Source organism: Pelodiscus sinensis, chromosome 2 (genome assembly GCF_052426305.1).
Source record: "Pelodiscus sinensis isolate ZL-2025 chromosome 2, ASM5242630v1, whole genome shotgun sequence".
In the NCBI taxonomy this organism is placed as follows: Eukaryota; Metazoa; Chordata; order Testudines; family Trionychidae; genus Pelodiscus; species Pelodiscus sinensis.
Window position 1 is genome coordinate 199,193,512 of NC_143053.1, and position 18,989 is coordinate 199,212,500.

The window sequence follows — 18,989 nt, forward strand, 5'->3', positions numbered from 1 at the left end:
CTAAGAAAGCAGTAGGGACTGTGGGGGTAAGTATTTAGTGTGTATTTCTAGCTTGGTGACGGTAATTGTTTGCGCTAACTTTTGTTGAAGTCTGCTGAGTATTTACTTAGCAAGTGTAATATTTAGAAATGTGGAATCTTTGTTTTAGCTGCTTTGTGGTCACATTATGGCTTTTTGTGATTAAATGTTACCGAGTCAAAAACATTTGATAATGTTCTAATTCACACTGTGGACGGCTGGATGCCACAGTGCAGGAAGACTGCTTTGTTCAATTTTCCTGGCATTAATAAATCACCGGCTCCTAATGCAGGGCCAAAAAGCAATGGAAAGGCAGCAAGCATTGTAAAGGAAAAGTCATGGGCAAATTTCTCTATGACTCATTAGTCTGAACGATTTATGTACGAAGTTAAAGTGCCGCAATAAATATTAGAATTTGGGATAACAACAAATTAAAAAAACCCTCATGGCGTTTGTAACGTGCTTTATTGCTACTTAGCAACTCTTTCAGGAAGAAGTATAGTTTAAAGGACTGTGGCAGTGTAAAACATTGTAGTGTGACTTAATAGCTCCAAAATAAATTGCAGAGAGCGGTTGGCACCCTTTTCAGATGCCCCATCCATATTTTAAAAGAGCTGGGTAAATCCAATCAAGACATTTGGATCAATTTTTATTGCCGTTGATAACATGATTATTGATTATGGATCATAATGGTTGAAGAATGACTTTTCACATCAAATACAAACACTCCATGACCTCACTGTAGTTTTTGGAACGGTGTGAATAGCAGAGCTCAGAAAACAGCAGGCATCCCGACTCAAACTGGAGACAGATATAAAAAAAGAATTTTCAGTTTGTTTATTGTTTGGCAGCGGATTTTATCCGCGAGCGCTCTAAATTTATGAAAGGGAAATAAACAGCCCCGTCAGCTCTGATTGCGTTATGTGATATAGACTGTAATTCGACATCAAATTTCAAATTATTATAGCAATTATGGAGCTATTAAATTAACAAAGCAAAATTTCTTCTCCAAAAGTTCTCCCAAGACAGACTTAATATTTTCTAAGGCTCGGATGACACCCTTCCAAGAAATCGTGTTAGTTAACTACTGTATTAGCATTTACATTTACCGGCAATCTTAAGAAACACTCCATAGGATTTATTTAGGGGATAATGATGGCAAGGGATATGTTATTATATCTGATAAGTACCTTAGTAAATGTGATCCATACAAATATTTGAAGAATATGATTATTGGCTTCTCGGGGTCTGTAATATTATCAGACAAACAACACAATATTACAACCCTCAGCGCTAAATGCTTCTGCTTCGTCTCCGTCTTCTTTTTTCCACAACAGTTTGTAGCGAAGAGTTGAAGGGGTCTGATCCTGCTTTCAGTGAAGTCAACGGCAGGAATCCCATAGTATTCAGTGGGAATGGATTGGGTCTGGAATCCTTAACTACTTGAATAAAAAGCCTAGGATACCATGCCCCACACTTAAACTAGAACCACTTTCTTGATTTATTCAACAGAGATGAACATCACTAGTTATGTTTAATGTCTGCTCTTGATTAAATGATCCTAAACAAAGGTTTCCCAGAGGAAAATAAAGCATACATTCATGTAACAAGAGTTTGGAATGACAATATTTCCAAACACTTGGAGACAGAAGGCATAGCAGTTTACCACTAAAGGCATGTCAGATCCCAGTGCTCTTTACTGTTGTATAAAATAATCTTTTACACATTATAGTAACCACTGGGATCCCTTCCGTAGCTCTATGCACTGCCACGACTTTTTCTTTTCTTTTCCAAGAATTCAGCAAACCAAATATTTTCTATGTACGAATAAATCTCTTCCTTTCTGATTCTCATTTAGGCATTGCTTGTTGCTTATTTTCAGCACTCCAGTGCACCGAAAAAGTCGATTTACTGAGCGATAACAGCAAGAAACAAGTCAGTCTACTCTTAGAAATTGTAGGAGGTAAGAATTTAGGCACATAAAAGCTGTAGTGGGATAGTTTTGTGCAGAGTTCATGTTTCCTAGTGCTTGCATATTGGGGGAGAAATGCTGCTACAATGAGATTTTATTGTGATAAATATTTAACCTAGTTGGAATTTTCCGGATTGAAGCCATTCATCTTCTATGGCTGGTAAAGGCGAGTGTCTCTACAGACAAAGAAATATATAGAAACGAAGCAATAGCGGTCCTCCTAGAGGCATTCGAAACAGGAAAGATGCAAAGTAATTTAAAGAGCGAAAGAGGTTGGTAATGTGTTTGTCTATTCTTAGTTCCTTCCCAAACCGAAGTCTCATAGCAAGAGACAGGTAGTTGGAGCAATTTTAGTGTTCGGTTGCTTTCGTAGGATTTTTTTTTCGGTTGGTTCCCTTGAGTAGTTTTACAATGACTGCTGTGTGATTTGGAATTAGGAACATAGGAATCAATGTTCTGGATTTAGAAAGTCTGGGATTTGCTTCAGAAAATACACCACAGGAGCATAGGTTTCATGTATTTTGTTTATTTTTGGACTTCTCTGCATTGTGTGCATGTTTTCTGTCGTGATTCGATGGTTTTAAACAAAGAAACGGAGTGCTCTTCATGCTGACAATTTTATGGTGCCGGTCGTAGAGAGGATTATATAGAACTATTTCAAGTTTTTGCCAGATTTACCTGCTTATTTTTATGTCGATACATAATTAGTGTAGTTTACTACCTTTTAAATGCCGCTATAAATTATAGGGCTACAAAGGCTGTTTTGTTGATTTAATAGCCTTTGAAATCTTTTCTACAAAGAGACACTGAAAATATGTATTCATTCCCATTTGAGGAAAAGCAAAAGAACTATTATTTAACAGAACAATCATTTTATCCCGCATGCCCCACATACATACATTTGTCCAAAAATCTTCTGATTGGTAAATTAACCATATACCACTCCATCTCAGTAAAATTTCTTTAAATAGAAATTTAAATAAGGTCTATGGTTTTATAAAAAAATCTTTCTTTTAACCTGCAAAGAAATTGTCAAAATTCAGTTGAAATAACTTTATCAGTAACAAACACATGTTTATAGATATACAACTTTTGCCCTATGAATTTCAACTGGGCGAGAAAGGAAATTAAAAAAAACCCCAAACTCTATCAAATAGCATTTCCATTTCTTCATTCACATAAGGGAATGGTCTTACCTTTTAACTAGTGACATAAGCATATCAATTAAAGGTAGCCATAGAGCAAGAATATTACAAAATGTATGTATGTAGCCACTTTAAAAGTCTCTTAATACTAATATTTGCATTCAGATCGATCACAAACAGACTCTATTTGCACACATTTTAAAACTCAGCTGTATGTTGATATTGCTGGTTGGAATCTCAACGCAAAGCCATGTGCACAAAGCATAAAGAAATCAATAGTAAATCTTCGGAGAAACTTAAGGTTTTCAGCTCTTAAACTTTTCAGGGCTCCACATCGTTGAGGTAATAAAACAATGTTGAGTCTCCAGGACCAAAGCAATATGTTGGTGGCAAGGCAAATCAAACCTCTGCTACTTCCAAGTCCATTTGAATTTGTGTTTGAAAACGCATAATCTTGATTCTTGAGCAAAGAAAATGAATTCCAGAACCTGCGAAAGGGAATTATTTTCAGCTGCGGCCCAGGACCCGGTAAAGTTAGAAAAGTCTCCCCGTTCTTCTAACGCACATCCTGAAGAAGTAATTCATATATCAATAAGTTACTTTTCTTAATAATTAATTAGTGTATTCACTACATATAAGAAGTTAATTGTTAAACTGTAGCTTTAACATTAGCTTGATCATTAATACTAATAAAGATGTTCATAGAAATAGGTTTTTGAAGCCAATAGCCAGAGCTAGCGTGAAGGCATTTAACTTTAAGCTGTACCTCTGACTTATGATTGTGATTTATTGCTTTTGTAGTTTCTATTTGCTCAGGACTGCAAGTTCTAAAGCCATCTTTCTGCTATTGATGCAAAGCAGTCGATAACTTTTTACAACAGACCAAAGGAAGACTTACTGGGCTTTTTCCACATCTGCTTCGCTATCCATTAATTTCAGTTGCAGAAGATTTTTGTATGTGTTTCTTTTATGGAATCTAAAGCAGTTTATTTAAAATAGCCATGAATCCATCCCTAGTAAATTTCACTCTTGGTTTTAATTTTAGTACTCCATTACATAGTTAAATATAGTGTTAGAGTTATGGAGTTGCATTTGCAATGTATGTCTAAAATCCTATATTTTCCAGGATTTTGTTTTTAATTCAAGATTCATAGTGGGGATAATATATAAATGTTCTACCCTTTTCAGAGTCCCTTTCATTTGAAATATTGCAAATTATTCTGTTCTAATGTCAGGCTGACTTTGTTGCGATGTCTGCTAATCTAAACTAGTACTGATGGGTTTAAATTTCAGTAACCGTTTATGTTACACTTTAAAATCAAAGAGAGACTGTTCTTCCCATCTACAACGTGTGTAGATTACACAATTCAGCTTTTTTAATGAAATCTTATTATCTCCAATAAAAACTGGCGAAGTGATAAAAGAATGTAAAAAGTGAGCTAAAAAGTTTTCTGTAAAAATGCGAGAGTGGGGAAAGGTTTGGGGGCAAATGATATATTGTAAAATGCACAATGGTGGCAAGAAATTCAGAGTGTAAAAGTCAGAGGAGCTCCATAAAAGTGGTGAAATATGCTGTGTATCCCAGCTATCTATATAAGAGCTCTTTGAGTTTGCGGTTTCTTTTGTCTGTTGTAGGATTGTGTAAATAGGAAAAAACCAAGTCTTAGAAGGAAGACTTCAGACAAGAAACTTGTTCATTTCATAGGTTAACTCAGGGGACATATGTGAGGGCTGTTCCTTTTTTTTCTGGACAGTTAGGTCATTTTGTTTCTAAATTTTTCATCGTTAGAAGCCTATAATTTTGTGCATCACTCAACCAGTTGTATAGGAAATGCGTAAGCTGAGGTTTAACAGGAAGGTCCCAGAAGATTTTGCAAAATTCAGAACCTCCACACTGAAGCCAGCCACATTCTTCATGGGGTGTTACAACGACAAAAATCAGCTACATTATTAGAGGAGACTCTTTTTGCCTTTGTCAGGTAATTGTAGGTCTTTTTAGTTTCTACAGCTGCCCTGTTGTAAAGTGTGGGTGTTAAACGAGCACCATACAATAGCAATATAGAGAAGCCTGGAGGGAGGATTGGTAATCAGAGTCGTCAATGGGGGGGGGGGGGTGTCCTTATTGGAATAATAGTATTAAAATTGGGCTTTATTATTGGATTGCAAAACACACTATTCTTAAATGTGGATCAACGTGGAGGTTTAGTTTGGGAAATGCCAGCTAATTAGGTTCAGTACAAAAGTTCATTGTAATCCCAGAATATGAAAATAATTCCGCTTACCTTGCATGTGATTTTGTGTAAGGAAATATTAAGTGTGGGGAACAGAATAATCGTCTCCGGTTCCTGATTTTGTCTTTAAATTCTTCTTACTGTATTTGGTTAAGGCGTTCAAAATCAGAGGAATGCGCTTAGAAACCTTGTTCCTTCAATGATTCCCTATTTCAAATAAAAGGATTTAAGTTGACGTATGACCACGTGAGCACATAATACAGCGCATTATTGTGGCATTTGGAGTGGAGACCCGGGCTGGCTTCGTCTGTGATTACGCTTTTCCAGTTTCTGTTCAGAGCAAGAACTGCTTTCTATTATTTTTTCCCTCCCTCTCCCCTGCAAGAGCTTTCCATTTCGGTTCCAGCTTTCGTTCCTTATGGAAAGGTTATTGTCGAGCTGATAGGACGAAATGCTTCGTTAAAAAGGATGGATTTTATTTTAAGGTATTTCCGTTGATTGTTCATTTATGTGGTGAGTTATTGCTGGTCGAGGCAAAGGTCAGGAGAAAAGGCTTAAGGGTGTGCGTGGATTCAAATCAAGCTCCGTTTCCCCCTTTGTTTCAATTTGCTGCGGCAAATATTCAAGTATCTCTTCGCAGCAAAGAAACCAGAGAGTTTCTCCCCCCCCCCCCCCGAGATTCTGTGTTTCTTTTATGGGGATCTCCCTCTGTTAAATCTCTTTTAAAGCTACATTATTGTTGTCCTTTATGATCAAATTGGGACTGGGGGAGATCTTTTTCTGCAGTTATACACATGTCTATGAATTCACGAGTATTTCAGGAGATTGAGAAGCACCCCTGGTATGGAATCGGGGTGCGATTTGTGGCTGATGTTATGGCTGTTTTGTTTTCCTTTCTGGGTGCTTGTGTTGCCGAGCCCGGCACCGAAAATCGATGAGTATGCAATTGTGCTGCCATTTTATTTATGATGCTTAGTGGTACTTTGTTTATCATGCCAGCAGGGCTGGGATAGCTCTCTACCGTGTCGAGGTGAACAATTCCACTTGAAAAGGGATTGCCTTTCTTTCCTTAGTGAAACCAAACTTGGATTTATCTAAGAATTATCTGGCTCTGAACAAATGTCCATCCAGAGCTTCTAACAATAAATCAGCCTCCGGAAATTTGTTTTACTCTGAATAGGGAATCTGGAAAGCGAGGGGGAAGGGGACAATCTGCTTTCTGTAAGGATTTCCATGATCTCTAAATTTCCTACCCTTACCACTATGTTCTAACCTGCGCTATAACTACATATATTGTGTGGAGGGAAATGCACCTCATATAACCCCCAAATGAAGGGATTCCTTGTGCTATACAGGGGACAAATATTATATAAAATTACATCCACCAGTGAGTTCCAGCTTTGGGAAAGGTCAGAGTGCTGAGGTTTGATTTATGTTGCCAGTGAGTTGGGGCAGCCTCGCTCGCCTCGATGCGGCTGTGTCATTTTGTCCCAAATTACTGGGCAGTTGTAATTACTCAATTTATGAGCGGGTCATGGAAAAAAAATCGGACTGTTAGAAACAAAACGTTCTTTACTGAAACACAAAAGCAGAGTTCAATTTAGAACGACTGGCGGCCACTCTGCACGGTCCCAGAAAGCGGAAACGCAGAATTTGGGGTTTTCTGCCAACAGATACACTCCAAATAAGAACTGACTCAAATAAATGCCAATCCCCCGCCCCAATGAAGCATGGTTCTCGTTATTAGACATAGTGTTTTTTCTTATGCAATTAAAGCAGGGCTATTTCACTCCCAGCAGTGTGTTTAAAGCTAGAGCAGGCTAACCCATGTTTTAAATGGGCCAAAACGTGCTGTGAAAATCAAAGGCAACCTTTAATTGCAGCCCTACTGTTTGTCATCGTTTCTGAGGATTTACGACCCAGCCCCGGTGCATTTTTGGCCCAGTTAAAACCCTCATAAATAATAATAATAAAAAGCCTTAGTATAAAACGTGGGAGACCAAGAACAGTGGTGCAGAGGGATATTTCGAACGCCTTTCTGCTTGTGTAAATACTCCGCGTGTTGAGTAAATACAAAATGAAGTGTCAATTGCGATTTTATGGTGTTCGATAATACAAACAGTAATGCCGATTAAACAGGCTTGTTTGCAAGATTTGATAATGCTCTCCATTTCTAAGGCACCTCGCGTCCTTGCTTATCCGTGGAATTATTTGGATGTATAGTTTATCAGTAATTTGTTCAATTCGCTCCTTTCCCCATGACAAGAAAGTAGAATATTCTTCCCACCCGTTATTTCCCCTTAAATTATCCCGAAATTATACATCGCTGTATGATCTTAGGCATTTCTGCCAGAATGGGTCCAAGAGAAATTTATCTTGAGCTATTTTACACCGAGACTGACAATATTTCCCTGAGTGGAAAGAACTCCGATACAATGTAACTCTCCGGAAATAAATTAAATTTCAAACCTCAGATATGTAACCAACATGTAGAATAAATTCTTCCCTCAAATTAAACCCTCGCTCTGCCACTGGCATGTGGGAAGAGGGGAATTTCGGTCCTCTGTTAGTGCATTTCCTTTTCTATAACATGAAGTGCAAATATGCGCATTTTTCCATGTTAACGCTACATTCAAAGCTAGTCCTACAAAGAAAAATCACCTGCGCCTCTTAAAATTACATAGCTGGGTAGCGAGAAAGACAGGACCTGTCTAGAGTTATTGCAAAGTAACTTTCTTTTCCTAGGCAATTAACATGTATCAAGGAAAAATATACCGTAGTAGCTCACTGCACCATTTAATTTCTTGAATTAAAATACCTTGACAAGTCCCACCATTTAGAACAAAGACTCTTCCCCTTGTTCCTCCCCCTTGCCACACAGAAAACACATTTCCCTCCAAACTTTAAACGCGCAAATAGTAAAACATCACACATTCCCGAGGTAACCCGGAGAGCTCCCCAAATCGCCACCAAATCCTGAGGCCGGAGGTTTTAGAAGATGTCTATAAGTAACCAGCTCCCAGTTTCTCCTCTTTGCTCTGGGAGGGGGCTCTAGCCGTTCCTTTGATCGCATCTTGCTATTTTAGCTGAAAACAGGGAGAAAGACAAATCAGCAGTTTCAGGGGCAAAAAGTGTGGGGTTGATTATTGACTAAAGAAGCTTTTCTTCGAGGGGCTGTTTGAAGCAAAATGCATACGGGTGAATTTTTGCCTCCTCTCCCCTCCTACGCTGCCCGACTTCCCCTTTCATGTTGTGCCATCGCAAGATGCCATAAGGAGCAAGTGTTTTCTGGGTTAGGGCTCTGTTTACAGCTTGGGTGCATGAAGCCATAAATCTTGTATGGCCATAAACGACACAAACCATTGGTATGCATAAGAGGCCACCCTGGCCTTAGAGTGCTTTTTATTTGTCGTTTTCCCCTTGCTTTGTTTCTGCCTTAAGGTGACACTGGGCTCCCTTGTGACTTTAAGCACACTCTTTATATTTTTAACACGTTAATTAACGAAGAAACGACAAATTTACACCTCGTAATTATTCTAAATCCTCACTTAACGCGCTTCCCCCAGCCCGGGCTATTCAGTAGTCTTAAACTTGATTCAAGCAGGAAGGTAACCACAAGGAATCCCATTGTTGTTGCTGACGCTGGTTAGTTCTCTTGTCAAATTTGGGGTTATTTTTTTTTAAAGAGCAGTTGTGCAGCTCCAAACATTAGCCCTCCAGACACCCATGAGCAACCTAGACAGATACGCGTGCAAACACAAGGCGTGGCGTGTGTGCCAACGGGATGTGTGTGAATGGGGGAAAGTGTACACTTGCACAGCTGGGAGTTAGATCTCTATGTGCATGTCTTTACAGGCATAAATGTGCCTATCGCTCAGTGCATTTGTGCGTGGCTATCTCTGGGGGGGGGGGGGGGGAATGCGCATGTGTATCTCTGTGTGTGTGTATGCTCACGCATGCATGTGTTTTTAATTACTAACTCTAATGATTTCAAGCGTTCCACTGAAAGCATTGCCCAGAGCACAGCTCTGAGAGGAGCTGCTTGGGTGGAAGACATAAACCACAGATGATGATTGTTGGGATCATTTTATTACTGACTCGGGCTCCCATAACTTGGAGCGGGCGGGCGCCGGTGGAGGGACTATTCCGTATCTCCCACCACCGATCCCTGCCCAAACCCCAGGGGCTGGGGAGAGTGACCCTTTGTGCGCGCCGTTTGTCTTCATTAGCATAATTTTCCTGGACTTTAGTGACGCCTCGGTGCGGGGGGAGCTTCCCTCCTCTCCCTCCTTCTCTGCAACCCCCACCCTGCCCCGGACTCCGCCAGGCGGCCGCGTCCCCCCCCTCCCCTCCTCCAGACGTCTCCTGCGTGCAATATTCATAAGAAACATACCCATTTTCGGTGGCATTACATGAGGGAAGCCCTGAGACTTGATGGCTCTTATCGGGGGGCCCCGCGTGCTGCCCTAGGGGCCGAGCAGGGGGAGGGCAGGGGTCCGAGCCGAACCAGCAATCCCTGGCGAGTCCTGAGCAGTGCGCGCGCCTCCAGTCTTGGCCGGTGCAGATGACTTGAGCCGGTGCCCATCCCGGAGCCGAAGGGACTTGGCTGGGGGAAAAGTCCTGCTCCCTGGCTTGTGCCTCGCCGAGCCTCCAAAGAGCGGGGCTGGCTTCCGCCTCAGTCGTCAGAAGTTAAGGTAAGCAGGCCACAAACACGCTGCTATCAGTTGTGAATGGCGGAGTTTATGTCCCAGTGATTTATGACCATAGACTTAAATCTCGGTTCAAGAAGAGTTCACAAGCGGGAGCTTCCTCCCAGGCAGTGACTGATACCCTTACACTTCCAGTGCAGGCGGTTCTCCCTCTTCCCTCAACTTTGCTGGAGCTTGCAGGAAAGCTGCCTGCTTCTCTCTCCTGGATCAGAGTTCGGGGGTTGAGGGAGGCTGGAAGGAAGGGGGTTTATCAGCTGTATCAGGGAGGGGGAAATAGGGAACAAGCAAGGGACCTGCCCTATTAAGACAACTTTCTTCTGTGTCTTCTTTATCTTTCAGAGAGCTTGGGAAGGGGGAGAGGGGAGGCTTGTTTAATGCGCAAATGTCGATCTTGTCGGCAAAAGGGCCACTCCAAGATTTCGGGGCCCAGTTTTGCTCTCCCTTACCCCCATGCGACCCCAGTGAAGCCAGAGGGGTCGCCCGGGTAAATCTGAGGAAAGAGTCAGGCCCTTTGTCTGTGGTGTGCACAAGAGAAAAGCTTCGGCCAGACCAGGCACCAGTTTTAGTGGGCAACTTTTGTCCTCCCCTTCTCTTGGGAATTCCATGGCACTTTTTAAAGAAGAGAAATGGCCATGATGTGTCCCCCCAGCTTCCCAGTCCTCTATAACTTTGCAGAAGCTGCTTAACCTTGGAAACCCAAACCTGCGTTCCTCCGTCTGCGAGTAGATTCACCATCACCTATACTATTTCTCTCTCAAAATCAAGTTGCTTTTTTGGGGGTGGAGGGATCGCGGGGGTTAGCTCCATGCGGAGCTCTGGAAATATTTTCCACCAGACTTTCTACTCAGTCGTACTGGCCTGAACGTGTTAGTCACTGTAGCAAACTTTAAAATGTGAAATATAACGTGAAGCATTCTAAATGGGCGACCATGACACGGGGGTTAATTAAGACCACTATATGTTCATTTATATGTTGTTTTCCTGAGATTGTGAGTCTCATGTCTCTAAGTGTGTTTCAAGGGAACTAAATGAAAAACACTCTCAGGCCTACGGATCAGGCAAAGTAACTAGGGACAGGGGTTGGGCTCTGTAATTGAGGAACTGAATGTTAATAGGTTTATATGTAAATGCTCTACAGTATATGTGTTGCAGATCTTGATCAGATTATTAGTTCAATAATATCCCATGGTCTTAATTAATAAATATTCAAATGGTAATCGCCTAATTGGAGATTTATTCAATAACTAGTCTGTAATAAAACAAAGGGACTTTACTTTCTAAGCAACTTGCAATATATATATAATCTAATCTATATTATATTTGTATAATTATTGGTGTATATTGTGTAACACTTTCTCCCCAAAGACTCATGTGGGTTAGGTGCCCTGGAAAAAAATTAAAAAGCAGAAGACAGTAGAGCACTCAGAGGAACTATTTTTGACCTGATGAAGCTGTTTGTCAGCAATAGGAAGGTGGTTGGAGGTGGGGGTGGAAAACAAGATTTTAATTTCTGAGAATAAAGTGTGTAAGAGTTCCTAGATTTGAGATAACATCCAGATCTCCTTTCCCATTACTAGGGACTCGTCTTTAGCTGGTTATTCTCAGGCAGGTAAACAGCATGAGTTAACAAAAAAAGATTCGCACGAGCTGTAGGAGCATTTTATGGTTTGTATGTCCATCCTCTCTCTCCAGCCAAATGACCCTCATACATCAAATTACATAGCAGTTCCAAAGACAGAGCCTATTATCGTTAAGTTGGAAGGAAAGTTCAAGCCGTGGTCATGGAGATGAACGCTGGTTTTTCAGGTTCCTGGTGTTTTTTCCAATCCATCATGTTTTAACAGGTAGAATTTGGTCGTTTCCATGAGAAGGAGTAGCTCCTAAATAACTAGCAAAAGGATCTTGATTCCTTAGGCACATGATGAGCTTGTGAATATTATCGTCCTTTTAGAAACCAACCACTAATTTCTGGGATTTTTAAAGTAAAAAACCGAGAGGTGGAAATTCCAAACAGGCCGATTCTACCAGACTCACTTGAGAGAAAACTCCCAAGTGACGACTGGGGAAGAGTCTCCAAACTCTTTACTGGGACGGCTTTGTAAACCTGTTCAATTCACCGCAGATAAAACTGATTTATGGGCAGGAGGTGGACTGGTTATTAAATATCGAAATATAAGCACCTCATTAGTGCCAGCTTAATCTACAAGTACTGCTTCCTCCATGTAACCTGTGTCAGCCTGCGTTGATTTTGTCGAGTACGTTGTAGACAAACAAAATATGTGACTGCGTCGGGTGAATCTCCTTGAATGGCTTTGAATTGTGTTTTTGCGTGGAAAATAATAATAAAACCCCATGTATTTGTAAAAAGTCGTATCCAAACTGTAAGGGCAACATAAAGATTAAAAATAGGGCGACAAGGGCTACTGTGAAGTACACGAGAAAGGTTTATTACTGCCTATAACAGTGAAAGTGCATGAACGAACCACTCCCCTAGTAGCATAGGTTTTCCTTGATCACCCTTATCTGGAAGCGATGTATTTAAATAACCGCTCGGGTTCCCTGCGAGATAAATGATAAAACAATTCAAAACCCCTCTCCCGGTGCAGTAAACCACATATTTGTAGCTGCCAGTAAATTCAGGCCGCTTTTATATCGAAATTCTTTTAGCCTAAGGCCAAGTCATGCTGCTAAATATTGCTGACCACTTTTTCTTTTATGGCTTTCATGTCACTTAGCTATTGAAAGTAAGATGGATTTGTACTATTTCTTCACTCTGGTGTGCTTTCCCTACACCCTAGGTCTACCAGGAGAGGCCATTGGAGGAAGAACGTCACGTGACAGAGGGGTGCCAATGTTATTCTTTAAGGGTGTCAAGACCCTGTCAGTTTGTGAAATAAATATTGGGAAACAACGAAATGCAAAAAGCGACCTACTACGACAGCTCTGCAATCTATGGTGGCTACCCCTACCAAGGAGCAAATGGTTTCACTTATAATGCTAGTCAGCAGCAATATCCTCCATCTTCATCACTTGTGGAAACTGAATATCATCGACCTGCTTGCTCTTTACAGTCACCTGGCAGTGTTGTGTCCCACCATAAGGCCAATGAAATCAACGAGAGTTGTATGAGGACCATCACTAGCCAACCCCTCCAGCCCCCAGTTCTTTCAGAGCAGCAACAGCAACAGCCTCCAGCCCAGCCAGCACCACCTCCACCGCCACCCTCTGTCTCACCACCTCAAAATGCCAGCAGCAATTCTGCCCCATCTAATACTACCAAGAGCCCAGTTATTAACTCACCCACCATGTCCAAACAAATCTTCCCATGGATGAAAGAGTCTCGACAAAATACAAAGCAGAAAAACAGCAGCTCCAGTTCAGGTATGAAATGCATTTATATTCTGAGTGGCTTCTTTAGGCTCACAGGCCAAATGGAGGGATCAAGTATTTGTAGTTTTTCCTAGATAGGTCATCTTTTTAAAATACTGTGGAGTAATTTTTTCAAATATATATTTTTTAACCTTGTGTCTTCTAGAAAGCATTTTAGATCACTTTAAAGTGACTTTGGTAAAATGTGAAACTCAGCCTTGCAAATCATTTCTAAGTTATTTAGTTTCCAGGCACTCCTATTTCTAAGTGTCTAAGCTTGATATAACATTTACCTCTTACTATGTAACAGTCCATTCCACAGGTCATGTTCCCTTTTCTATTAAACCATGTCAATATATAGAGGCCTAGGCCTCTAGCCAGAGGCAGGTCCTGAGTATTTTGTTGGCACAGTATTATCAGAATAATAAGACAGTGACCTAACCCTGCTGAAGTGTAACTGGAATAAAATAGCTCATAATCATCTGCAGTCAGGATCAATGCTTTACTTATATTCAGAACCTATTCTTATTTTAGCAGACTGATTGGCAAAGTTACAAGGCTGGTAAACAAAGATCATTTGTGAGTACAATCCAGTTAGGTCCATAAAATATTACTGGACTATTCGAATATATGACAACACTATTACTAAAAATGTAAATTTAAATCACAAGCTTCTGTTCCCAGACATTTGTTTATAGCTAACACTTCCTTCATTTCTTGAGTATTTTGGAAACAGATTTCAAAACTTTTAACAATTTTTTTCTTTCATATTCTTTCTTATGGCTTGGTAATATTACCATTAACAACTTTATATGTCATGTATTATTTTATTCATAAAAGTAATGTGCTTATATGTATATGTACATATATGTTTATATTTATTTTTTGCTTATATATATGGGACATGAACACATATGTCTGAGCATGCATACCACATGCTCATCAGATGAAGTGGGTTTTACCCACAAAAGCTCACAATACTAAATATTTTTGTTAGTCTCTAAGGTGCCTGAGGACTACTCGTTGTTTTTAAAGTTTATGTATCTATGATGAGAGTTTCAGACCACTGTGGGGGATTCCCTTAATGGAAATATCTGAATCCCTGGACTGCTTTGAGGAAACCAACTATAATGTATGAAAGATAACCAGACTTATGCATTAGGAGTTCATAAGATTCACTTTTAAAAATCTTTTCTTCTTATGTAAGAATTATTTCAGGTAAACCACAGCATTTAGTTCTGCCTTTCATTGAGGCAGTAATAGTCATATAGTGACACTTCAATGGTGAAGGAAAATAATGGTTAACCAGTTGGTTCTTTTAGCCAGGCTGGCATATTTTAGCTATAGAATGAAATATTTATGTTTCAGCAGGATATTTGTGTACCAGAGTGCTGGGATCCACAGACACTAGTCCTAGCCATGGTTTCTATTGTTTCTGGTTCCTGTGTTCAGGTTCCGCCATGCTGATTGTATTCTTTGTGTGATTTGCATAGGTGAGAGCTGTGCTGGTGATAAAAGCCCTCCAGGGCAAGCCTCCTCTAAAAGAGCGCGTACAGCTTATACAAGTGCCCAGCTGGTAGAACTGGAAAAGGAGTTCCACTTCAATAGATACCTTTGCAGGCCAAGGAGGGTAGAAATGGCGAATTTGCTCAATCTCACAGAAAGACAAATCAAAATATGGTTTCAGAACCGCAGGATGAAATATAAAAAGGATCAAAAGGGAAAGGGCATGATGACCTCTTCTGGAGGACAGTCCCCGAGCAGAAGTCCAGTGCCTCCAGCTCCCGGGGGGTATCTAAACTCTATGCATTCTTTAGTAAACAGTGTTCCCTATGAGCCCCAGTCACCTCCATCCTTTAACAAGCCTCATCAAAATGCCTATGGCATCCCTGCCTCATATCCGGCTCCTCTCAATAATTGCCCGCCTCCTCAAAAGAGATACACGGGGACAGCAGCAGTTACTCCTGAATATGAGCCTCATCCTCTTCAAGGCAACAGTTATGGAAATCCACATATACAGGGAAGCCCCGTCTATGTGGGGGGCAACTATGTGGACACCATGACCAATTCTGGGCCTTCCATCTTTGGTCTCACTCATCTCCCTCATCCCTCCTCCGCCAACATGGACTACAGTGGACCTGGGCCAATGGGCAACAATCACCACCATGGACCTTGTGATCCACACCCAACTTACACAGACCTTACTTCTCACCATCCTTCTCAGGGAAGAATTCAGGAAGCGCCCAAACTCACCCATCTGTAACAGACCTGAGTGACCTATGAGGAATGAAGTTCCCAACTTTTTAAAAGTACATTTCACCCTCCCCTCCAACCTCCTTCTCCTTTTTTCCTTCTGTTCTGTTTGGTTTGGTTTCCTTTGGTAAAATGTTCTATAGTTTATGTGACGTAGCAATATTTGTTGCTTGAATTGCTCTATAGTTTCAATAGTGGATATTTATCTTCTTGAACTGTAGCCTTGTGTCTCGCTTTGGGAGTAGACATAGGCTTTATACTTTACTTCTACACTTTTATCAAAACAGGGTATATGAACAAATTTTCTATAACAATAATTCTTAAATGTGAATTTGTTCGTACATGATTGATCCCACGGGGAAGCAATTTTTTTATTGCACTTCTTTTAAATAGCGAGAAAGAAATCAAAAGGCGCTTGAACAGGGGCTCCCTGGACAATTATTAATACGTGTTAAGTCTTTCAATGTGTGTATGCTGGTGAACATTCAGATTTATTTATATTTTTTTTGAAAACATTGAATAATCTAAGTGTTTAAAATTTTATTTATCCCCATCTGTTCATATTTATATATATATATATATAAAATTCTGTACCCTGAATATTCAGGAGGTATTTACCTGGCCGTATGTTAGATGGCATATTGGCATAAGTAGGAAATATCATTTGAAAGGAAACTATTACTCCTTTATTTAAAAATATAATAATGCAATAAAATCTGAGAAACATCACAATTTGAATAATTTATGCTTGTAACATCCAGCTAAATGGGAAAATGTGTAAACCTGAAAAGACTAGATTTCTTTTGAAAGTTATACATTCCTTGCTGCTCACATTCTGAAAAAAAATAAAGTTTTTATTCTGAATAATAAAGAGTTAAGAAAAAATTATTTGTTAAAAAAAGATCCAAACCATGTGACCACTAAGAGAACGGATGTGTGGGTGTGTGACACACTCACACACACAAATATCCAGTACCCAGCCCACATAACCCCCAGTTCCCTTCTATTTCTCTTATCAAGGTTTTGTAAAACTGCAGCGATTTGGCAAATCCCAATATGTCTTATGAGCTGTGACAGTTTCAGCGTTGAAAATATCCAGGATGCAAATGAGCCGCCTTTTGTGTGCATAGCGGTAGGTGCTGAGCTGCAGGCATGCTTTCCAGGCACTGCCAAGGGGAGGGTATTTTTTGGGGGGGTCTGAATAACATTGATGTAGGTCTGAAACAAAACCACGTTTATTTCGCAAACAGCCCCGCTCCGCACAAAGCTCAGGTGCTCGCGCGTACGGAGTGACTCCTGAGGCAGTGGCTCGGAAGGGTAAGCCGGTCCTTGCTCTAGAAATGTTGGATTTCGCCATGTTGGGCTCGTTATTTTTCTCCTGCAGGAACCTACGGCCCCACCAGCCATCCGTGTGGAGCAGGGCTCTTCTCGCCTCTGCGCTGGAGGACCTTTGAAAAGCTGGGAGCTTTCTACTCCCACACTTTTCCTCCCAGGGTCAAACCAGACAATCCAGCGACTGTTACATTGTGCTGGGAGGAGAGGGCCGTTAAATAAAGCACAGAGAGCTAAGGATAAAAACTAGATATTGGCCATGGATATTCTGAAGGCACGGATTTTTTTTTAAAAAGTTAACCATGAAAATTACAGATCCCTCGCTCACCCCCCAAAAAGAGAAGAAAGCAGAAGAAGCCAGTTGTTCAGGCTTGCTTACACTTCTTGGAAGCCCAGCTAGTTGTGCAGGCTCGTAAGCAGGATCACGATGTAGTTAGGGATGTTTTCTTCTCAGTATGTTGCTTCCTATTCGTCGATGATTTTAAACAAATGACCGGATTTTGTATTTTTTTCATTTTGTTAATCTGACTTCCCACCCCATCCCACCTCCTCCCCTTTCTGGCCCTGGTGGGGGAGGGGAGACCAGCGCACTCTAGCTTTAGGCTAAAAATGCGATATTGCAAAATACTTACTCTCCGAATGGCTTTCGATAATAAACTATCAAACTATTCACATGCAAGAATATACCGATAGGGATCGGTATTCATTGGAATCCAGAGAAGAGAATTAACGTACTGAAATAAGAGTTTTCTTTCATAATGTTTACATGATCCCATATTTTTTAAATTAAGACTATAAATCAGGATGGACCTTAATAGACTAGGGTGAAATATATACACATATGTATATAGAAACATAAACATGTGCCATGTAGATATTAACCCATGCTGTTCTTTATCCGTATCCTTTAATGCAGAGAAAAAAATGTCGCCATTTTGGTCTCTCTCTAAAATATTATTAATCCTGACTCTTTATCTTGTTCCGAGAATCATCCTTGTTCGATGTTTGTGAAAAAGATTATAATATATCCACGAATCTATATATAGGTACTCTGCAAACATATATATAACATTTCAGTCAAAGAAAATGATGTTGTACATATTTATTTAGTGTACATTTATATACCTCAATTGAAGAAGAGGTTGCTTAGAATCTGTGAGATATTTATCATTGAATCATAAGATATATTCCAAACAGACCTAAGATAGAGCATTGATCTGAAGAGGAAGAAAGTATCTTTTGACAATTGATAAACCAAGAAAGGGTTATTTAGGAAACAGTCCAGTTTTTTTTAAACAGCCCTTATTTTAGGCAGGTTAAACAAAACCAAAGGAAACGTCAGAAACTATGAATTGCGTCTTTTAGCACAGATAATTAGATTTATACAAATATTAGAAAGAATTTGCTTTTCCACTCCCCTTCTTCTCGTGCCAAATGTAAATATGGGCGTATTTTCCCCTACGCTTTTTAGGAAAAAAATATGTTATACATCTTGTTTGTAATAATTTTACAATCTCTCTATATTGGATTTTTTTTAAATCTGCTGATTAACACATATTTATAAAGACACAGTAATAGATTTGTGCAAGTATTTTGCGTTCACTGTCCGAAGAGGAGAAACCTTTTGTTCCAGGTGGTTTTTGTATTAGACCGACCGCAAGAAAATAAATAGAATAAATAAATAAATAAATGTGCAGAATACATCCACCCACAGAGCTTTTACTTACAAAGCCTTGTTACACTCCACATCTCCCTCTTTCTCTCCCTTTATTGTTTTTCGTCCTACTGTTAATTCCAATATGTTAAAGTAAAAAATAAACCCCCACGTAGCCAGCCAGCGCTACGTCAAATAGAACCGTTCTGTTCCCACAGTACTGAGAAGAATCCTGTAACAGTACATTTTAAAAGGAGCCCTTTTTCTTGTTTACTTGCGTTTCTTGCTCTCCTTCTTTGCTCGGTC

General features: G+C 40.2%; 1 protein-coding gene and 1 long non-coding RNA gene across 13 annotated transcripts in view; one reads left to right on the top strand and one right to left on the bottom strand.

The window, feature by feature from the left end:
• The window catches only part of HOXA3 (homeobox A3), an 85,586-nt gene extending 69,879 nt beyond the window's left edge, over positions 1–15,707 (top strand). For 6 of the 11 annotated variants that reach the window (XM_089776649.1, XM_089776652.1, XM_089776650.1 and 3 more), the window contains 2 exons: positions 12,874–13,456; positions 14,938–15,707. In XM_089776649.1, coding sequence (XP_089632775.1) covers positions 12,991–13,456; positions 14,938–15,707 — 1,236 coding nt within the window. In that variant the 5' untranslated portion in view covers positions 12,874–12,990. Of the gene's footprint in view, positions 1–1,900; positions 1,982–2,149; positions 2,263–3,741; positions 5,115–5,713; positions 5,852–9,922; positions 10,061–12,873; positions 13,457–14,937 lie in introns of those variants that run through there. The other 5 variants (XM_075922163.2, XM_075922168.2, XM_075922167.2 and 2 more) reach the window with 5 other exon arrangements.
• Positions 471–9,900, bottom strand: LOC102461528 (uncharacterized). Of its 2 annotated transcripts, none has more exons than XR_016348952.1 (4): positions 9,760–9,900; positions 5,418–8,452; positions 3,187–3,703; positions 471–819 (listed from the first exon to the last, which is right to left on the bottom strand). It is a non-coding gene; the product is annotated as an uncharacterized LOC102461528 (long non-coding RNA). The 2 variants fall into 2 exon arrangements; XR_016348951.1 differs by having other exon boundaries at positions 1,209–3,703.
• Positions 15,708–18,989: the final 3,282 nt, after the last annotated feature.